The 14,136-nt window shown below is 37.8% G+C and overlaps 1 protein-coding gene across 1 annotated transcript in view; it reads left to right on the top strand.

Annotated features, from left to right (window-relative positions):
- The first annotated feature begins 1,353 nt into the window (after positions 1-1,353).
- RNF17 (ring finger protein 17) overlaps positions 1,354-14,136 on the top strand; it is a 53,463-nt gene continuing 40,680 nt past the window's right edge. Inside the window, exons 1-9 of the mRNA XM_072857916.1 lie at positions 1,354-1,430; positions 2,097-2,179; positions 2,898-2,956; positions 4,001-4,056; positions 5,485-5,584; positions 7,829-7,909; positions 9,450-9,550; positions 10,413-10,584; positions 11,891-11,967. Coding sequence (XP_072714017.1) covers positions 1,354-1,430; positions 2,097-2,179; positions 2,898-2,956; positions 4,001-4,056; positions 5,485-5,584; positions 7,829-7,909; positions 9,450-9,550; positions 10,413-10,584; positions 11,891-11,967 — 806 coding nt within the window. The remainder of the gene's footprint in view (positions 1,431-2,096; positions 2,180-2,897; positions 2,957-4,000; positions 4,057-5,484; positions 5,585-7,828; positions 7,910-9,449; positions 9,551-10,412; positions 10,585-11,890; positions 11,968-14,136) is intronic.

Raw genomic sequence — 14,136 nt, 5'->3', positions numbered from 1 at the left:
GGACTGCAGTCTTTTCCTTTGGCTCTTTTCTCAACAGAGTTACTGTTTGCCTTGGCCACACCACTGAAGTACTCCCTATTGTTAAGAAAACCTAGAGTGGAGTTTGTGTGACCTTTCAAACTCTGCCTTGCTATCCCAGTCAAAATCCCAGCCTAACAAACACTCACTTAGTACATTTAAAATGAAAGGTTTGGGGTAAACCTAGTTTTACTGTGTGAACGGTGCAAAAACAGGAATAACCTAGGTTTTGTTAGGAAACTTGCCTCTTACAAAGCTGGCCTAGTTTATGATTTGTCTAAAAGTTGCAGGGGAAAATCAGTGTATTTTTAATTTTACTAGAGTTGATTTGAACACAAATCTGGACAGTATCATGCTAGAATTCATGACAGCCAAAACAGGAGTGCTATAACACTGCAAAAACATCTCTCACTTGTTCCGCAAATAATGAGAGTGCATGTAGAATAAAGCAACCCCAAAGCATGGACTAAATGACTTCCAGCCCAGGAAACACCCGACCTCCAGATGAGGACCTCCGCTCCCCCGGCAGGGGCGGGAAGGGGCCAGGCCAGGCCAGGCAGCGCCTCGCCGACCGCGGCAGCCCAGCCGCGCCTCCGGGCGCCGACATGGTGGCGAAGGCTGCCCGCGCGGGCCACAGCAACCACCGCCCTCCCCCTCTCGCCTCGCCGTGATTGGCTGCGATGGGAACAAGGGCCGGGGAAGCGCTCGGTGATTGGTGGTTGGGGTGGCTGTTTTGGCGGGCGATGGGCGCCGCGAGGCTGCCCGCTGCGGGGGGTCGTTCCTCGTTAGGGCTGAGGGGCGTCCTGTCCCGTGCGTGGCCGTCTCGGTATGTCCCCGGCTCTGGGCGCCGGCAGGCCGGAAAGAGTCTCTCTCCCATCGGGTCTCACACACACACACACAAAAAAAAAGGAGCCAGATAGCAGGCCTTACGGAAAGGAGTCGCAGTGTATATGGTGGCTCGCAAACAGGGCGTGAACCTACAGTATTGAGATACTGCAAAAAAGAGAAGTAACCGTATTGAGGATATACGATCAGGAAGGAGGTTTGAAGACCAGTAGTGGTGTCTCCTGCTGTGTCTGGTAGTGGTAAGGTTAGGGGTGGAGTAGCGTATCTAGCGGAGTAGCTGGATAGTGCAAAACAAGCCAGTGTTTTGCTGCATTTAAAAGATTTGCTTTTCAAGGAAAAAACAGGTGTATGTTTTCTATGAATTGTCTGTGTATCTTTTTCATTTTACTCTTTGCCAAGTGATGTAAGTAACCTGTAGTGTTTGCTCAAGTGATGAAATGTGTATGTTGTGGAGAATTTGTCTTTTTTTTTTTTAAGTCAGATACCATCATGAGTAGAAAGAAACAGTTCTCCTTGGTGCATGACAGTAATGAAGAGCTCAATAGAAGGAAAATGAAAGCTGTAAGGTATGTGAATTTTGAGATTACTCTAGTGGCTTTATTATTTTTAAGTTCTGACAGTATAATTATCAGGAAATAGTATTGAGGAAACAGAAAATAATGTTAGTATTCTGCAGTGTTGCAAGTGAGTCCATTTTTATGTGTATGTATGTGTGTAAAACGTGCAATTTGTGAAAAGTTTTAGCATTTGGAGTAGGTTCAGGGAAGAAGACACTTTAAATGCATCTTGGGATGTTGTCAAATACTGAGTTATTAGGCTACCAATATCTCATATTGATCTCTAGGTATATTTTACAAGTAAATAAATCACTGTTGATCTGTTCAGTATATTTTTAGTTAAATAACTGTAGAACGAATGTGATTAAAATTGATTATATAACAGTATATTAATGCTGCTTCTAGTTACCTTAAGTGCTGCTTCTGCATACCTAAAAGCTCTAGTACCACCTTTATGGATGATGAATTCAGTATCATAGAGGTAAATTGCTTCTCCTCCAGTTAAAAGAGGGTAACAAAATTTTTGTGTGCGTGGTGTTTCATTACCTGTGCCGCCTTCTACATAATGTCATTTGGTAAAAAGTGGGCAAGCTTAGTTCTAAGAGGGCTGGAAGTCAGAATTCATGTTTGGTTGATATCCCTAATTATCTTAAACCTTTACTTTTACTTCTGAAGGCAGTGTCTTAAAATACTGGAAGAGGATTTTACAGAACCACATCAGAGAAACAGTGATTTGTGTCATATATCAAAAGCTATGAGTATGAAAGGTAAGGCTTTTGGATCTTGACTTTTATTTCCAGCAATTTTGTGGTGTGCAGTGTTCACTGTTAATTTATATTTTATATGATTGGTTAAAGACAATAGATGGGCTGCCAGATTTGATTAACGCATTGTTTATTTACTACATTTCCAGTACTCAGCAAGAATGACCAATATCTTTCGCTTCCTCTCCTGCTGTTTTTCTTGGCAAAGCTACTGAAAAGTTTGTTTTAAAAGAAATCTCGTTTTTCTGGGATTTTCTGCTTGAGTATCTTTTTTTCCAAGAGTTGTAAAGTTGTGTTGAGTACATAGTCTTTATGGATGCTTTATGAAACAAATTTTTTTTTTGCTGTACTATAGGCACACATTTTGAATGTGTGTTTTCTTTTGCCTTTTTGCCTTCCCTTTCATGTATTTATCTTGTCCTGAATGTAGCAGCAACCTAATATAGCTAATCATGCAGATAATATCCTAATCATTAAATGCAAGTAAGTTTTTATAATTCCCAGATAACTTCCATATATATTTATCTGGACTTCTATTCCTAGTTTTCAAATTCTGTCATTACAAAAGTCAATGTCCAAATTCCTGTTGACTTGATGAATACTATGTAGAAGACTACTCCAGTGATGATGTATTCCTGTTTGTCTCATTGATTAAGATGCCCTCCAGTTAAAAATATTCGCAGTCAAGTGTTTCCTATGCTTGCTTTTCCAGCGTTGCATGATGATGTGAAGGATGAAGACACTGATTTATTTGGTATCTCTTCTACAGAAGTAAGTTGATCTAAAGCTTTCTTTTCAGTAGTCACTGTGGTGGTCTGAAATAGTGATACTACAGGATCTTTCGCATTTTCATTGAAAGTGATTAAAGCAAGCTCAGGTCCCCTCTGAGGTGAGGGCCTGCACTTCATAACCACCTGCTCCCCAGCAAGTCTTTGCTAGCATTTCTCATTGTGCAGTGTAACTATGTAGTGCACATCTGATGTCCAAAGGTTTTAGGAAAGTTTAATTTATGGTTCTCATTAGTGCCCCATGTTGCCAACTCCATTCCACCCTCTCATCTGCACATGATGTGAAGAAAGCAACTGGTGCATATGTATGTTTTAAAAAAAAAAAAAAACCCAAACAACTTCTTTCCCTATCAGCTCCCAAATAAAAGGACTTAAAAGATTTTTTTAAAAAACAACTTCACTTGCACAGTAGTGCGTAACTTATGAATATATTTCTGTTTCCGCATTTAAAAAAAAAATGCTCTGCTTGTAAATATTTTCTGTGTTGTCTAATGTGTTACTAATGTCATTTGTTTCACAGAAATCTGTATTTTGGACAGCCATTAAGTGCTTTTTTTTTGTTTTAATTTATGCAAAAGATAGGGTGTGGCCATTCTGGTTTTTATGTTATAAAATTCAGATTTAGCCTTTATTGCAAAATACAAATAAGTCAAGTCTTTGGAATTAAGCCCTGTCATTAAACTTTATTGAAAAAATAAATTTTAATCAGGTTCACTAATGCAGTATGTTAGAAGTTTTGCATAGTAGTGGGAAAAATACTAAGAGCAAACAGGAAGTCAGCATTCCTTTTACTAGGAACGCTTTTCATTTACCACAAAGATACACTGATGGCTGCGGAGTTTTGTCTTGGAATGTGTTTCCTTACACCTCTTGTTGCTCAATTCAATAGCACTTGCTTTGAAGCTTCTCATTGAAATGGGGGGGGGTGGGTACTGAAGGTGAAAACAGGCTTATAGAACATTTTTTTACTGGGACTTGGATGTAACCCTGTATTTGAACTTGCTTTACTTTTTCCCTCCGAATTTAGACCAAAACTGATTTTAAACTTGGGCTGTGCAGTGGCAACTCACAAAGGCTAGCAAGGTAAATCTTTATTAACTCGATCGTTTTTATGTGTTTAGATAGCAGACTGGGGGACAACTTGACAGAGCAAGTATTTCCAGCCATTTTTCTTGGGCTGATTTTTTTATTTATTTTTTTTAATGTGTTCTTTAAACTTTACTAATGTCTTCTCAGTATGGGTGTCTAGTGCTGTGGGAACACAACCTGCTTGACACTTGAGTACAAATAACATTTCATTGAAAGGCAACAAGAAACAAATTGTTTTGGCTTGAAAATGTTTGGAACTGAAAGTTTTAAACATTCTGGTAACTCCTTGATAAGAGTTCGGGGGAGAGTAGAGAACTGCTGAAATGCCAGGCTGTGGTAGGAAGGACTGTATCATTGAAGCACCTCCTTCCCCCACCCCCCTGCCGCTCGCATTGCACCTTCTGCTTACCTTCTGGTAACCAGTCACAGCTATAAAGATTAGATGCCAGCAATGTTCTGTGATATTGTCATATCTAAATTACATTAACTTGCTTATTTGTCTAGCCTGTGTGAACTTGCAGGAAGTCTTAAAGTGAGTGTCTTTCTCCCCACTGCCGTTGCTGTGGAGATTCACATTGATACAAATGAGAATAGGCCCAGATAATTCTTACAGATATGTTATGTAAGGAATCTGTTCTATACAGATCCATTCTGTAAGGGAGGTATAGGAAATTTATCTTCTGAGATTGGTGCATGTAACATGCATTGCTAACCTTGCCCAAAGTAAAACAGAAACTCAAGATTTTGTGTATGGCTGTGAGTCCCTACAGCGGTGTTCTCCAAGTCCTCTCACAGTCCATCACAAACAACAAACTGAGCACAGGAAGAACAACACAGTGCTTCCTTCCTGTAATTAGGCTGGTTTATGCAGGCTGCTTTTGTGAGAGCCTTGACAGCTGTTTAGATCCATGTGTACTTTGCAGAAGAGCAGGGATGGGTCACCATACAACACAATTTAATAGCCTTCCTAACAAGTTGTCAGTAGATGGTTTTAGTATAATCAATCATGTATTCTAAAGATTTTAACAGCCTAATCGATATCTGATGGGATATCTAAAGGAAAATGTTTGGGCAACAAAGGAAAAATGAATCCTGGTATGTTAATAGTCATGCATTTTACTCTCATAGAGGATAAAAATCACTACCACCTACAAAGGTTTTGTTCAGCCTTGCCGAAATTGTCAGATTAAAAATACTTACTGAAGATTAATTTTAAGATTATGCTAGTAGAAAGGAAACTTTTTGAAAAATGAGGTGTCTGTAGGATATCACAGTGTGAATTCTGCTGTTTTAAAAATAAGTGCGTGCATGTATTTAATGACAGATTTTTTTAAATACTCAAATTGTGTCTAAAGTATTTGTGGGAAGTTTGATACTTTATTTAAAACGTGTAGGCTTTTTCCTTAAAGTTTTGTTTTACAGGCCCACCAGTCACGATATTGAAGAGAGAAATGTTTGGCACCCGCTTTCTTCAAATGGTGGGCTGAGGGATAAACCAGCTGTAGCTCCATCGGCAGACATGGTGTGTTAATATGGAATTTCCTTATATTGTCACTTGTTATTTTTGTATATGCATAGTTAATACTGCACTTCTTAAAAAAACAAAAACTTGCAGCCTTAATAGTTATGCGCTATTATTCCATCTTATCATAGAATTGGTGTGCAGCTACAGTGTTAATAAAATAACTTGACAAAATGAATGCAGCTCAAACCCAACCAGATCATAGCTGAGGAGTGCTAGTGTATTCATCTGGCTGTAAAACTATGTATTTTGAATTCAGCTTTTTTTAAAAAACACCCAAGGCTTCACAATATTTGGGTGTGGGGCTTTTTTATTTCTTTTTAAAATTGAGACAGCTGGAAGGCTCGTGCAACACATCCTTAAAGTAGTCATTCAGGGCAACAAGGTTGTTGGACAAAGGGATCTCTCTTGAAACATTCTATTAAGTTTTCTAGCCTGATCTTTCTGAATGAGGTTTGTGAAGTTTTAGGCCAAGTTGTGGACTAATGTCGTGGATATTTTAAAATGACAGAATAAAATGGAAATGAATGGTAAGTCCTGTGCCAGTCCTGTTTTCTTCTATGGAGACTGTCCTGTACAGTTACCTTGAAAGAATCGTAACTTGCAAATGTCTGTCTTGGCTTCTTAGGTAGTTTTGTTATAGTGCCCGTTAAAGTTTGAACATGGTTTTCTTTTATGAACATTTTTTTGAAAAGTCTATTTGAAATAAAGCCATGTCATGTTATCTTAAACTTCAGTATATTACTGTTGACAAAATATTAAACGAAATAGCCTGAGATTATCTTTGAGGTATCTTGAGTTTGAGATCATAAGTAATATTTCAATGGTAGTGACCTCTTCTGTTGACAGAATATTTTCTTTTTTTGGAGAAAGTTGTTGAGAATGAGCTCATATGAAAACTCACATTTATTGAGATCCTAGTCTAACTGCTACTTTTGTTTCTTAAGTTTTTTTTCAGACTCCTTTATTTTGTGGCTGGTGATTACTAGATCTTTGGCAGTATAATTTCTTACATCACTGAATGAGTATATCCATGTCTTTTGAGTTTTGGAAGGATTTTTATTACTGCATCATTGATCATAATGAGAACCACGAAGTAGAGGGAGCAATGTAATTCCATGACATTTTTACCTATTATGTCTCCTTGCATCTGTTCAACATAGAGTGGGAATAGTTGTCATAGGGAAGTATTCCTAACACAGTTAACATCCAAGTCATAATAGGAGGAAGGTTTTCCCTTTTTCTGCTCCTAGGAAGGAGACATAATTGGTCTGAGATGTTCAGATACATTAATTGGAAAGTTGTTGTTCTAGAGATGAAGGTGATAACAAACATCTTTAATAAGCTCCATAATGATGTGTATGACAGGTTTCTCCCAGACTGTGGGCAGCACTTCCTTTCACTTACACCAATGTCTGGTCAGAGGCAGAAGTATTTCAGGTTTTTGAACTCTAAGCTTTAATTTCTCTCTAGTTTGTGTTTCTTCTCCTTAACACCAGTGAGGAACCCTTTAGAAGTTGGAGATGTTTGCATGTTAGTTAAGTTGCCTTTTGGCAAAGTGAACTGGTTGCCTAATAGTGACAGATTTACACAGCACCATCCCTGACTCTTTGGGACATCCCCAGCTTGATGATGTTCTCATTTTGCTTTTAGCAAAATACCAGCACTTTAACCAGTACTCCTAACACTAGCTTTAGTAGTGCCAGTGACAAAATAGGACATTTCTATATGTACATTTGCTTCTGTGTCAATTGATATGCAAGTATTTTATTGTCTTTTCTTGCATCAGCATAACACTGGGAGCTTTTTTCATTTTTGGTGGTTTTCCCCAAATTGTATTTCTAAATATTTTACTTTTTTCTAGGCTGCAGTATTCCCATTCTTCAATCTTGCATGTCTGTTTTTCTTACACATCTGTATTAGTAACTTTATTTTGCCTTTCCTTCACGTACTATCTTTTCATTTGGTTTTTGTGTGCATGTGTCTGTGCAAATAAATTGCATGTATTTAACAAACAAAAAAATTTAGAATCCATGTTTCAGAAATACTACAGTGTAAATGTTTTCAGTGTAATTCAGGTAAGCTAAGTATTTTAGGCCTATTTGCAGCTATAGAGCTGCTCAGAGCCTTACACAGATCATCAGTCACCAACATCAAGTGCCTCTCTGTCAAAACAGCAGATTAGTATAGCCCATCTTCCAGTCATACAAGTGATGTTACGTTCACTGGCAAATCTTTCCCCAGGACAGCAAAACTATGGAAGATATTGATGAAGCTTTGTGCATAGCTATTTGTAATCTCAGCCACTTACACGATGCAGACGAGGTGAGTGAAAATAAGTTAAATAGATCATGAAATATTAAATCCTATCCTTGATTGAAGCTTTTTGTTATGCGTAGTCACACATTAACATGCTATTTAAACATGCTTTTACTGCCTTCGTTTTGACAGCTCTTTTGTCCTTCCAACTGTTTGTGTTATTTCTGTGAATATACAGCTTTAAACTCCAGGCTATAGTCTGGAGTTCACATACTACAGGAGTAGTCTGTAAAGGAGTACATGAGCCTATGCATAATTTAAAGTTACTAGGTCAATCCATATATTTAGCAGAACCATATATAAGCCAGTCTTTTAAGTACTAAGCTTGTGGTTCCTTGGATCAGGGTAAAATTCAGCATTTGTTTTTGCTCTAGCAACTATGCTAACTTCCTAGTTTTCACTTGCCTCTTTATGGATTTAAAGGTGGAAAAGAAATTATATGGGCAACAGAAGTATTAATTTTAACAGACACAATATGCAAAACATGTAAATCAAGTAATGCATTTTTATGCACAGTATAAAATATAGGAAGAATCCTAAAATACTGGATAATGCTGTTAATAGGTTTTACTGAGTAACCTATGAACTTCATCAGTGATAATTATTTTATTTAAGCTTTAACTCTTATTAAATGTGCTGTGGAAAAGCTTGCAGTTCTGTCTTTGCCATTTATTTACATTTTACATGTATTCTAAGATACCCAGGCATAGAAGTGTTTCAATGATCCAAAAGCTTAAAGCAAATTCATTCTAGTAAGTGTGGCATGAAGTGTCCTTAAAACCTGTTTTCCATTCCCTTTCTAACTTGTTTTGTTGCAGTGGCCGATCTGTCTGTTAAGCGAAGTTATGTTAAATACCTAAGTCATATATTAATAGCATCTTGTAAAAACCTACCATTTCAGCAGCTCTAACATAGTAACTCATGCATACAACTGTGGTCTTCCAACAGCTTTTCAACAAAGACTGAGAATTGCCGAAGCAGTGTTGCATTACTGAGATTTTTTTTTCCATAGTCTCTTCATTAAATGTAACTATACCAACAAAACTGATGCTTAGCCAGAGGAAGAATCTTTTTTTTTTTTTCCTTTATGCTCACATTGAGTTTAAAAAAACAGTAGAAATCTTAGTGTGCTAGTTATCTGTGTACAGTGCTATATTAGAATGTCAAGTAAGGAAAGTGAGGCAATGGGCCCAAGATCTATGTGTTTCTTACCTCATAGAGCTAAAGGCTTCAGGATCCAGACAGTGTGAGCTGACCAGAAGTTAGAGAAAACAGGGATTAATGAGCTGTAATTTTTCCTCCATTACATTATATAGTCATCCTCTGATTTGCTTTTTTGCCCCCCCCTTTTTTTTTCCTTTTAAACCGAACCACAGTGTGGTTTAGTGTTAGTCTTTCTGCTGGAGTATTGATCACTGTCTTACTGTATATTGCTTCTGTTCTGTTCTGAATTTAGAGAAAAAAAAAAGTAATGTGAGAGTCATTAGATAATAATAATGAATAATGAAATAATAAATGCATGTTTATTCAATACTGAATGAAATAGACGCTGACGTACTTGGAATTGAAAGTGAGGCAGGAAGGCGACAAAGTTGCAGAAACTGCAGACAGAACATTTGATGAACTTATTGCTTCTCTTCTGTCAAGGTAGTAATCTGGTTTGTAGGGTGGCGGGGGTGAGTTGTTTTTATTAAGAAGTCGTTTCTAATTCAGATAAAAGAATTCTGAATAAAATTTCAGTCTTCCTCATAGCAGTATTTCATTATACCTGTCTTTAATTTTTGTGCAATATTTTTCCCCTTGCATAGTGGCATCTTGGAGCTGGTTTGCATGGTTGGAAAACACTAGCATATGCAGCCTCTGCTCTTTAAAAAAAAGAAAAAATTTAGAATACTCTTAATTATGTTAGTTTTCTGAAATAGCTCAATTGTGAGGGTTTTTTGATATTGCTATTAGTGGATGATCAGTTTAACAGCAAGAATAACTTTTTTAAAAATTGACTTTCTGCAAATTTTCAAGCTGATGGAAGGCCAAGGATGCTTTATTTCTTCATTTTCAAAAATACTTTTATCTTCGGATTTGGGGCAGGGAGGTGTGTCAAAGCTTAGGATTCCCAAAGAGCCTGTGAGAGGGGGACCTGATATCTCAATAGACTGAATTGCAAAATCCAACTGTTTAGTTTTCAATTGGATGTGTATGGAAATATCAGGAGGCTTGAATGGAGGAGTGCTTTAAACATTTAATAAAAAACAGTTTCTCCAAACAAAGTGGCTTTTCAGTGTAAACTCTTAACTTTTGTGGTTCTTCCAATTATTAAGTGTGTTTTCCATGCTTTCGACTCTTCACTGTTTGAGGAACATGATACTTCTGTGTGAGATGTATCCCCTTTTATTGTGGTATAACTGGCAATTGTGTGTTATCGTTGAAGTTGGAATTTGTACGGCTTATTATATTTGTACGGCTTATTTGAGTGCTTATTAAATTCTGAAAAATAATGGTTTTAATACAGGAAAAGGAAGTTGTGTGCAGAATTAGTGAAGAGCATCAACAACTACAGTGCTGGTATTGCAAAAGCTAAGGAAGTCATTGAAGAGAAGAAAAAGTGCTTGATTGGTGCCATTAGGATTGGAAAAGAATTAAAAATTACACCTTCTGTAAGAACCTATTGTGATCTCACTCAGGTAGTTACATTCTTGCACTGTGAAATAATTTATTTTTAATGAATGCATTCAAATTTGGATCGAAAGTTTCTGTGATCCGTCTTTCAGTTTGCTGACTTCAATACTGAGATTTTTGCAGTAATGTATTCTTACCCCACCTCTACACACCACCCCCACCCCCCCCCCAGGCTTATATTGATCTTGATCACAAATTAGGGTCTGCTGACTGACGTGAAACAAAAAAGATTGTCTTTGCCTCAAAGAGCTTGCTATCTGAAACAGCAAGCTCTCCAACCTTCTCACTGAACTACTCCAGAATTAATAGCCACGCTCTCCAGATCCTCTTGGTCCCAGGCCTTTACTTCCATTCTTCCTCCCTGTCATATCTGCTGTTCATAGAAACCCATGCTACCTGCCATGCTGTATCAGACCAAAGGTCCATCCTCTGAAGTCTCCTTTCTCTGACAACAGGGGGGAAGAAATGCTTGGAGGAAGAATCTAAGAACCTGGGCATTTAGTGAGTATAGGAGGTTGAAGGTTAGGGATTTTATAATCACTAGGATACATCAGGGTCAGTACACTGAGTAAACATTACCTCATTATGTCATAAGCTTGTGTAACACTTCCTTAAATGTTTTCATAATGCTTGTAGCAGTGTGTATGTGGGTGTACATATGTACATTATTTGTATGTATTCATATGCAATGGCAGTGAGTCCCACATTTTAATATTTAAAATGAAGTGTTTATAAAATAGCTCCCTCTGTTCTTTCTAAATGTGCTACCCAGTTATTTTATTTGGAGCCTTTGTAGTCCTTGTGTTGAGAAAAAGAATTAATAACTGGTCTCGTCATTCTTTGAAGTAATGTGATTTTTAGACTATCATGTTCCCTGCATCCAGTTTTCATTTTCCATATGAAGAAACTTAGTCTTTCTCATCTGACCCAGAAAAGAAGTCTAATCCCTCCTTTTTTCTGTCATTTGCCTCCATCTTGCCCAGTGTGACTTCTGAGAGCTGGCACCCATCACTGTCCTCCCATAGGCCTACCTTCTTACTTAGAAGTCACCTTCTCAGTAGCTGTTAATACAGAAGGAAAATTTGACTCCTGCTTCTGTTTACATGCTAACATTACAAAATCCCCAACCATTAGGTCTTAGCAATGTAAGAAGATATAACTGAGAATTGGCTGTTAATGAGTAAACTCTTGGGGTTTTTTTCTGTAAAATTAAAGATGCCATACTCTGGCTTTGTCATGTTGTAGATAATAGATGCCTTTATAATCTGCTTTTTGTATAATAGAAGCTAAGGGTGTACTTCTTAATTTCAGGTTATTTATAATTTAAAGTTGCCAGTTGAGGCTGAGCTCTCAAGAGTGAATAGTTTGAAAGAAAAAATATCTCCAAGGTAAATGACTGGAGCAGAAGGTATATCGGGAGGTAAATGTATGGACTGGTTATCTTAATTACAAAAGCTGGTCATATAACAGATAAACAGCAGAAATCGAGCTGCCTCACTTGCATTTTACTGAAAAACTACTAGATGTATTCAGATGTGTATAAACTAGATGTATCAGATGTATCTAAAATTCAGATGTATATAAACTCATCAGTAACAATGCGCAGTAGCCTTCATCTGAGGCATCAGGGAGAAAGCACATACAATTTGCTGCTATGTAAACAAATATATATGCATTTAAAAAATTCTTGACAGACTTCTACCAGTTTTAACCTTTCTCTCCTTCCCTTATAAGTAGAAGTAAATTGGGGAAATAATGGCTTAATTTTTTAAAAAATTAATCTGTTTTGCAGCTTCAGGAAAGACTTAAATGCTTTTTGGGGCACTAGTGTCTAAGAAGAAATTCGTGGAAAATCCCAGTTGCCCTCATTGGAAGTGACAAATATTATTGCTATACCAGAAATGAGCAAGAAAATGTGTCATGGCTGTGGTACAGCTAACCATATGCAGCTTGGTCATAAGGATGGTCAGAGTACAGTAATCCTACTGTATAAAGGCCACATTCAGGAACGATGAAGGAGGGACAGAACGAAGATGGTGTTAGGTTGGAACATCTTGGGAATCCCATTATATTTCAGGACATGGAACCACTCTGGGGGATAGAGTGGTTGTGTGCATCAGATTCTGACTGGCACAGAGGAATGAAGCTCAAAGTTGATTACTTGCATGCAAAGAGTGAAAAATTATCATAGTCATTCAGGTTGGAAAAGACCCTTAAGATCATCAAGTCCAACTGGTAACCTAACACTACCAAGTCCACCACTAAACCATGTCCCCAAGTGCCAAGTCTGCAAGTCTGTTAAATCATAGAATCATTTGGATTAGGAGGGACCTTTACAGGTCATCTAGTCCAACCCCCCTGCAATGAGCAAGGACATCTTCAACTAGATCAGGCTGCTCAGAGCCCTGTCCAACCTGACCTTGAATGTTTCCAGGGATGGGGCATCTACCACCTCTCTGGGCAATCTGTTCCAGTGCTTCACCACCCTCATTGTAAAAAATTTCTTCCTTATATCTAGTCTGGATCTACCCTCTTTTAGTTAAAAACCATTATCCCTTGTCCTATCGCAACAGGCCCTACTAAAATGTTTGTCCCTATCTTTCTGATAAGCTCCCTTTAAGTACTGAAAGGCCGCAATAAGGTCTCCCCAAAGCCTTGTCTTCTCTAGGTTGAACAACCCCAACTCTCTCAGCCAAATGCCTCCAGGGGTGGTCACTCAGCCACTTCCCTGGGCAGCCTGTTCCAATGCTTGACAAAAATTATGACTCATCCTGTCATATGTTAGGTGAATCATTAGAATATGGATAAAGGAATCTTTAAAATCATCTTTTAGTAAACAGTGACTTGGTAGGTAGGGCCTATTTTGAAGATAATCTCAGTGGTGAATGAGAATTTCAGAGAAGCCTATTTAAATGCACAATGGCAAACTCTTCCAACCTAGAAGAAAGCTAAAACATGACAAAATCAAATTTGTTTGCATTGGAAGACCTTTTAAGAACCTGAACAAAATGGGAAAAAGGAGATCTGATTAAGGATGAGTATAAAGGCCTCGTATGCTGGTGCCACTCCAAAACACCACCAAAGGTGAAAAAATCACAGCTAGGAGGTACACAGGAGTTGAGGCACATTCTCTAGGCATAAAATACTGTAGAATGAAAGGTAGATGTGTTTCTGAAGGGGCAGAGGGGAGAAGAAAAGATGGGCTGTTCAATACTGCTTACACTTCAGTTTTCACAAATTGTTCATTGTAACTGGACAGCAAAGCTAAGGATTTGATTGAATGAAGTTAGGATTTACAGTTCTGTTAGCTTAACTGTAAAAGTACTTAAAAGATTTTGCTAGCTTTCATCGGTAAAGGAAACAGCTGTTTATTAGTGTAGCAATAAACAGAACAAGAAGAACATACATTTTGGACTTCAGTTATGGTTTTGTTCTTCAGGACTGTTGGAGAATTCTTTTTCTCCGTGCAGAATACTTTATTGAACTGAACTGGGTATAGGTGTGAAAACTCAGTGAAGTGAATGTTGGAGTACTCTGTGCATGAGGGAGAGAGAAAG

This window comes from Ciconia boyciana, chromosome 1, assembly GCF_034638445.1.
Source record: "Ciconia boyciana chromosome 1, ASM3463844v1, whole genome shotgun sequence".
In the NCBI taxonomy this organism is placed as follows: Eukaryota; Metazoa; Chordata; class Aves; order Ciconiiformes; family Ciconiidae; genus Ciconia; species Ciconia boyciana.
Note: the sequence above shows the minus strand (reverse complement) of the source record. Positions and strands in the feature narration are given on the sequence as shown.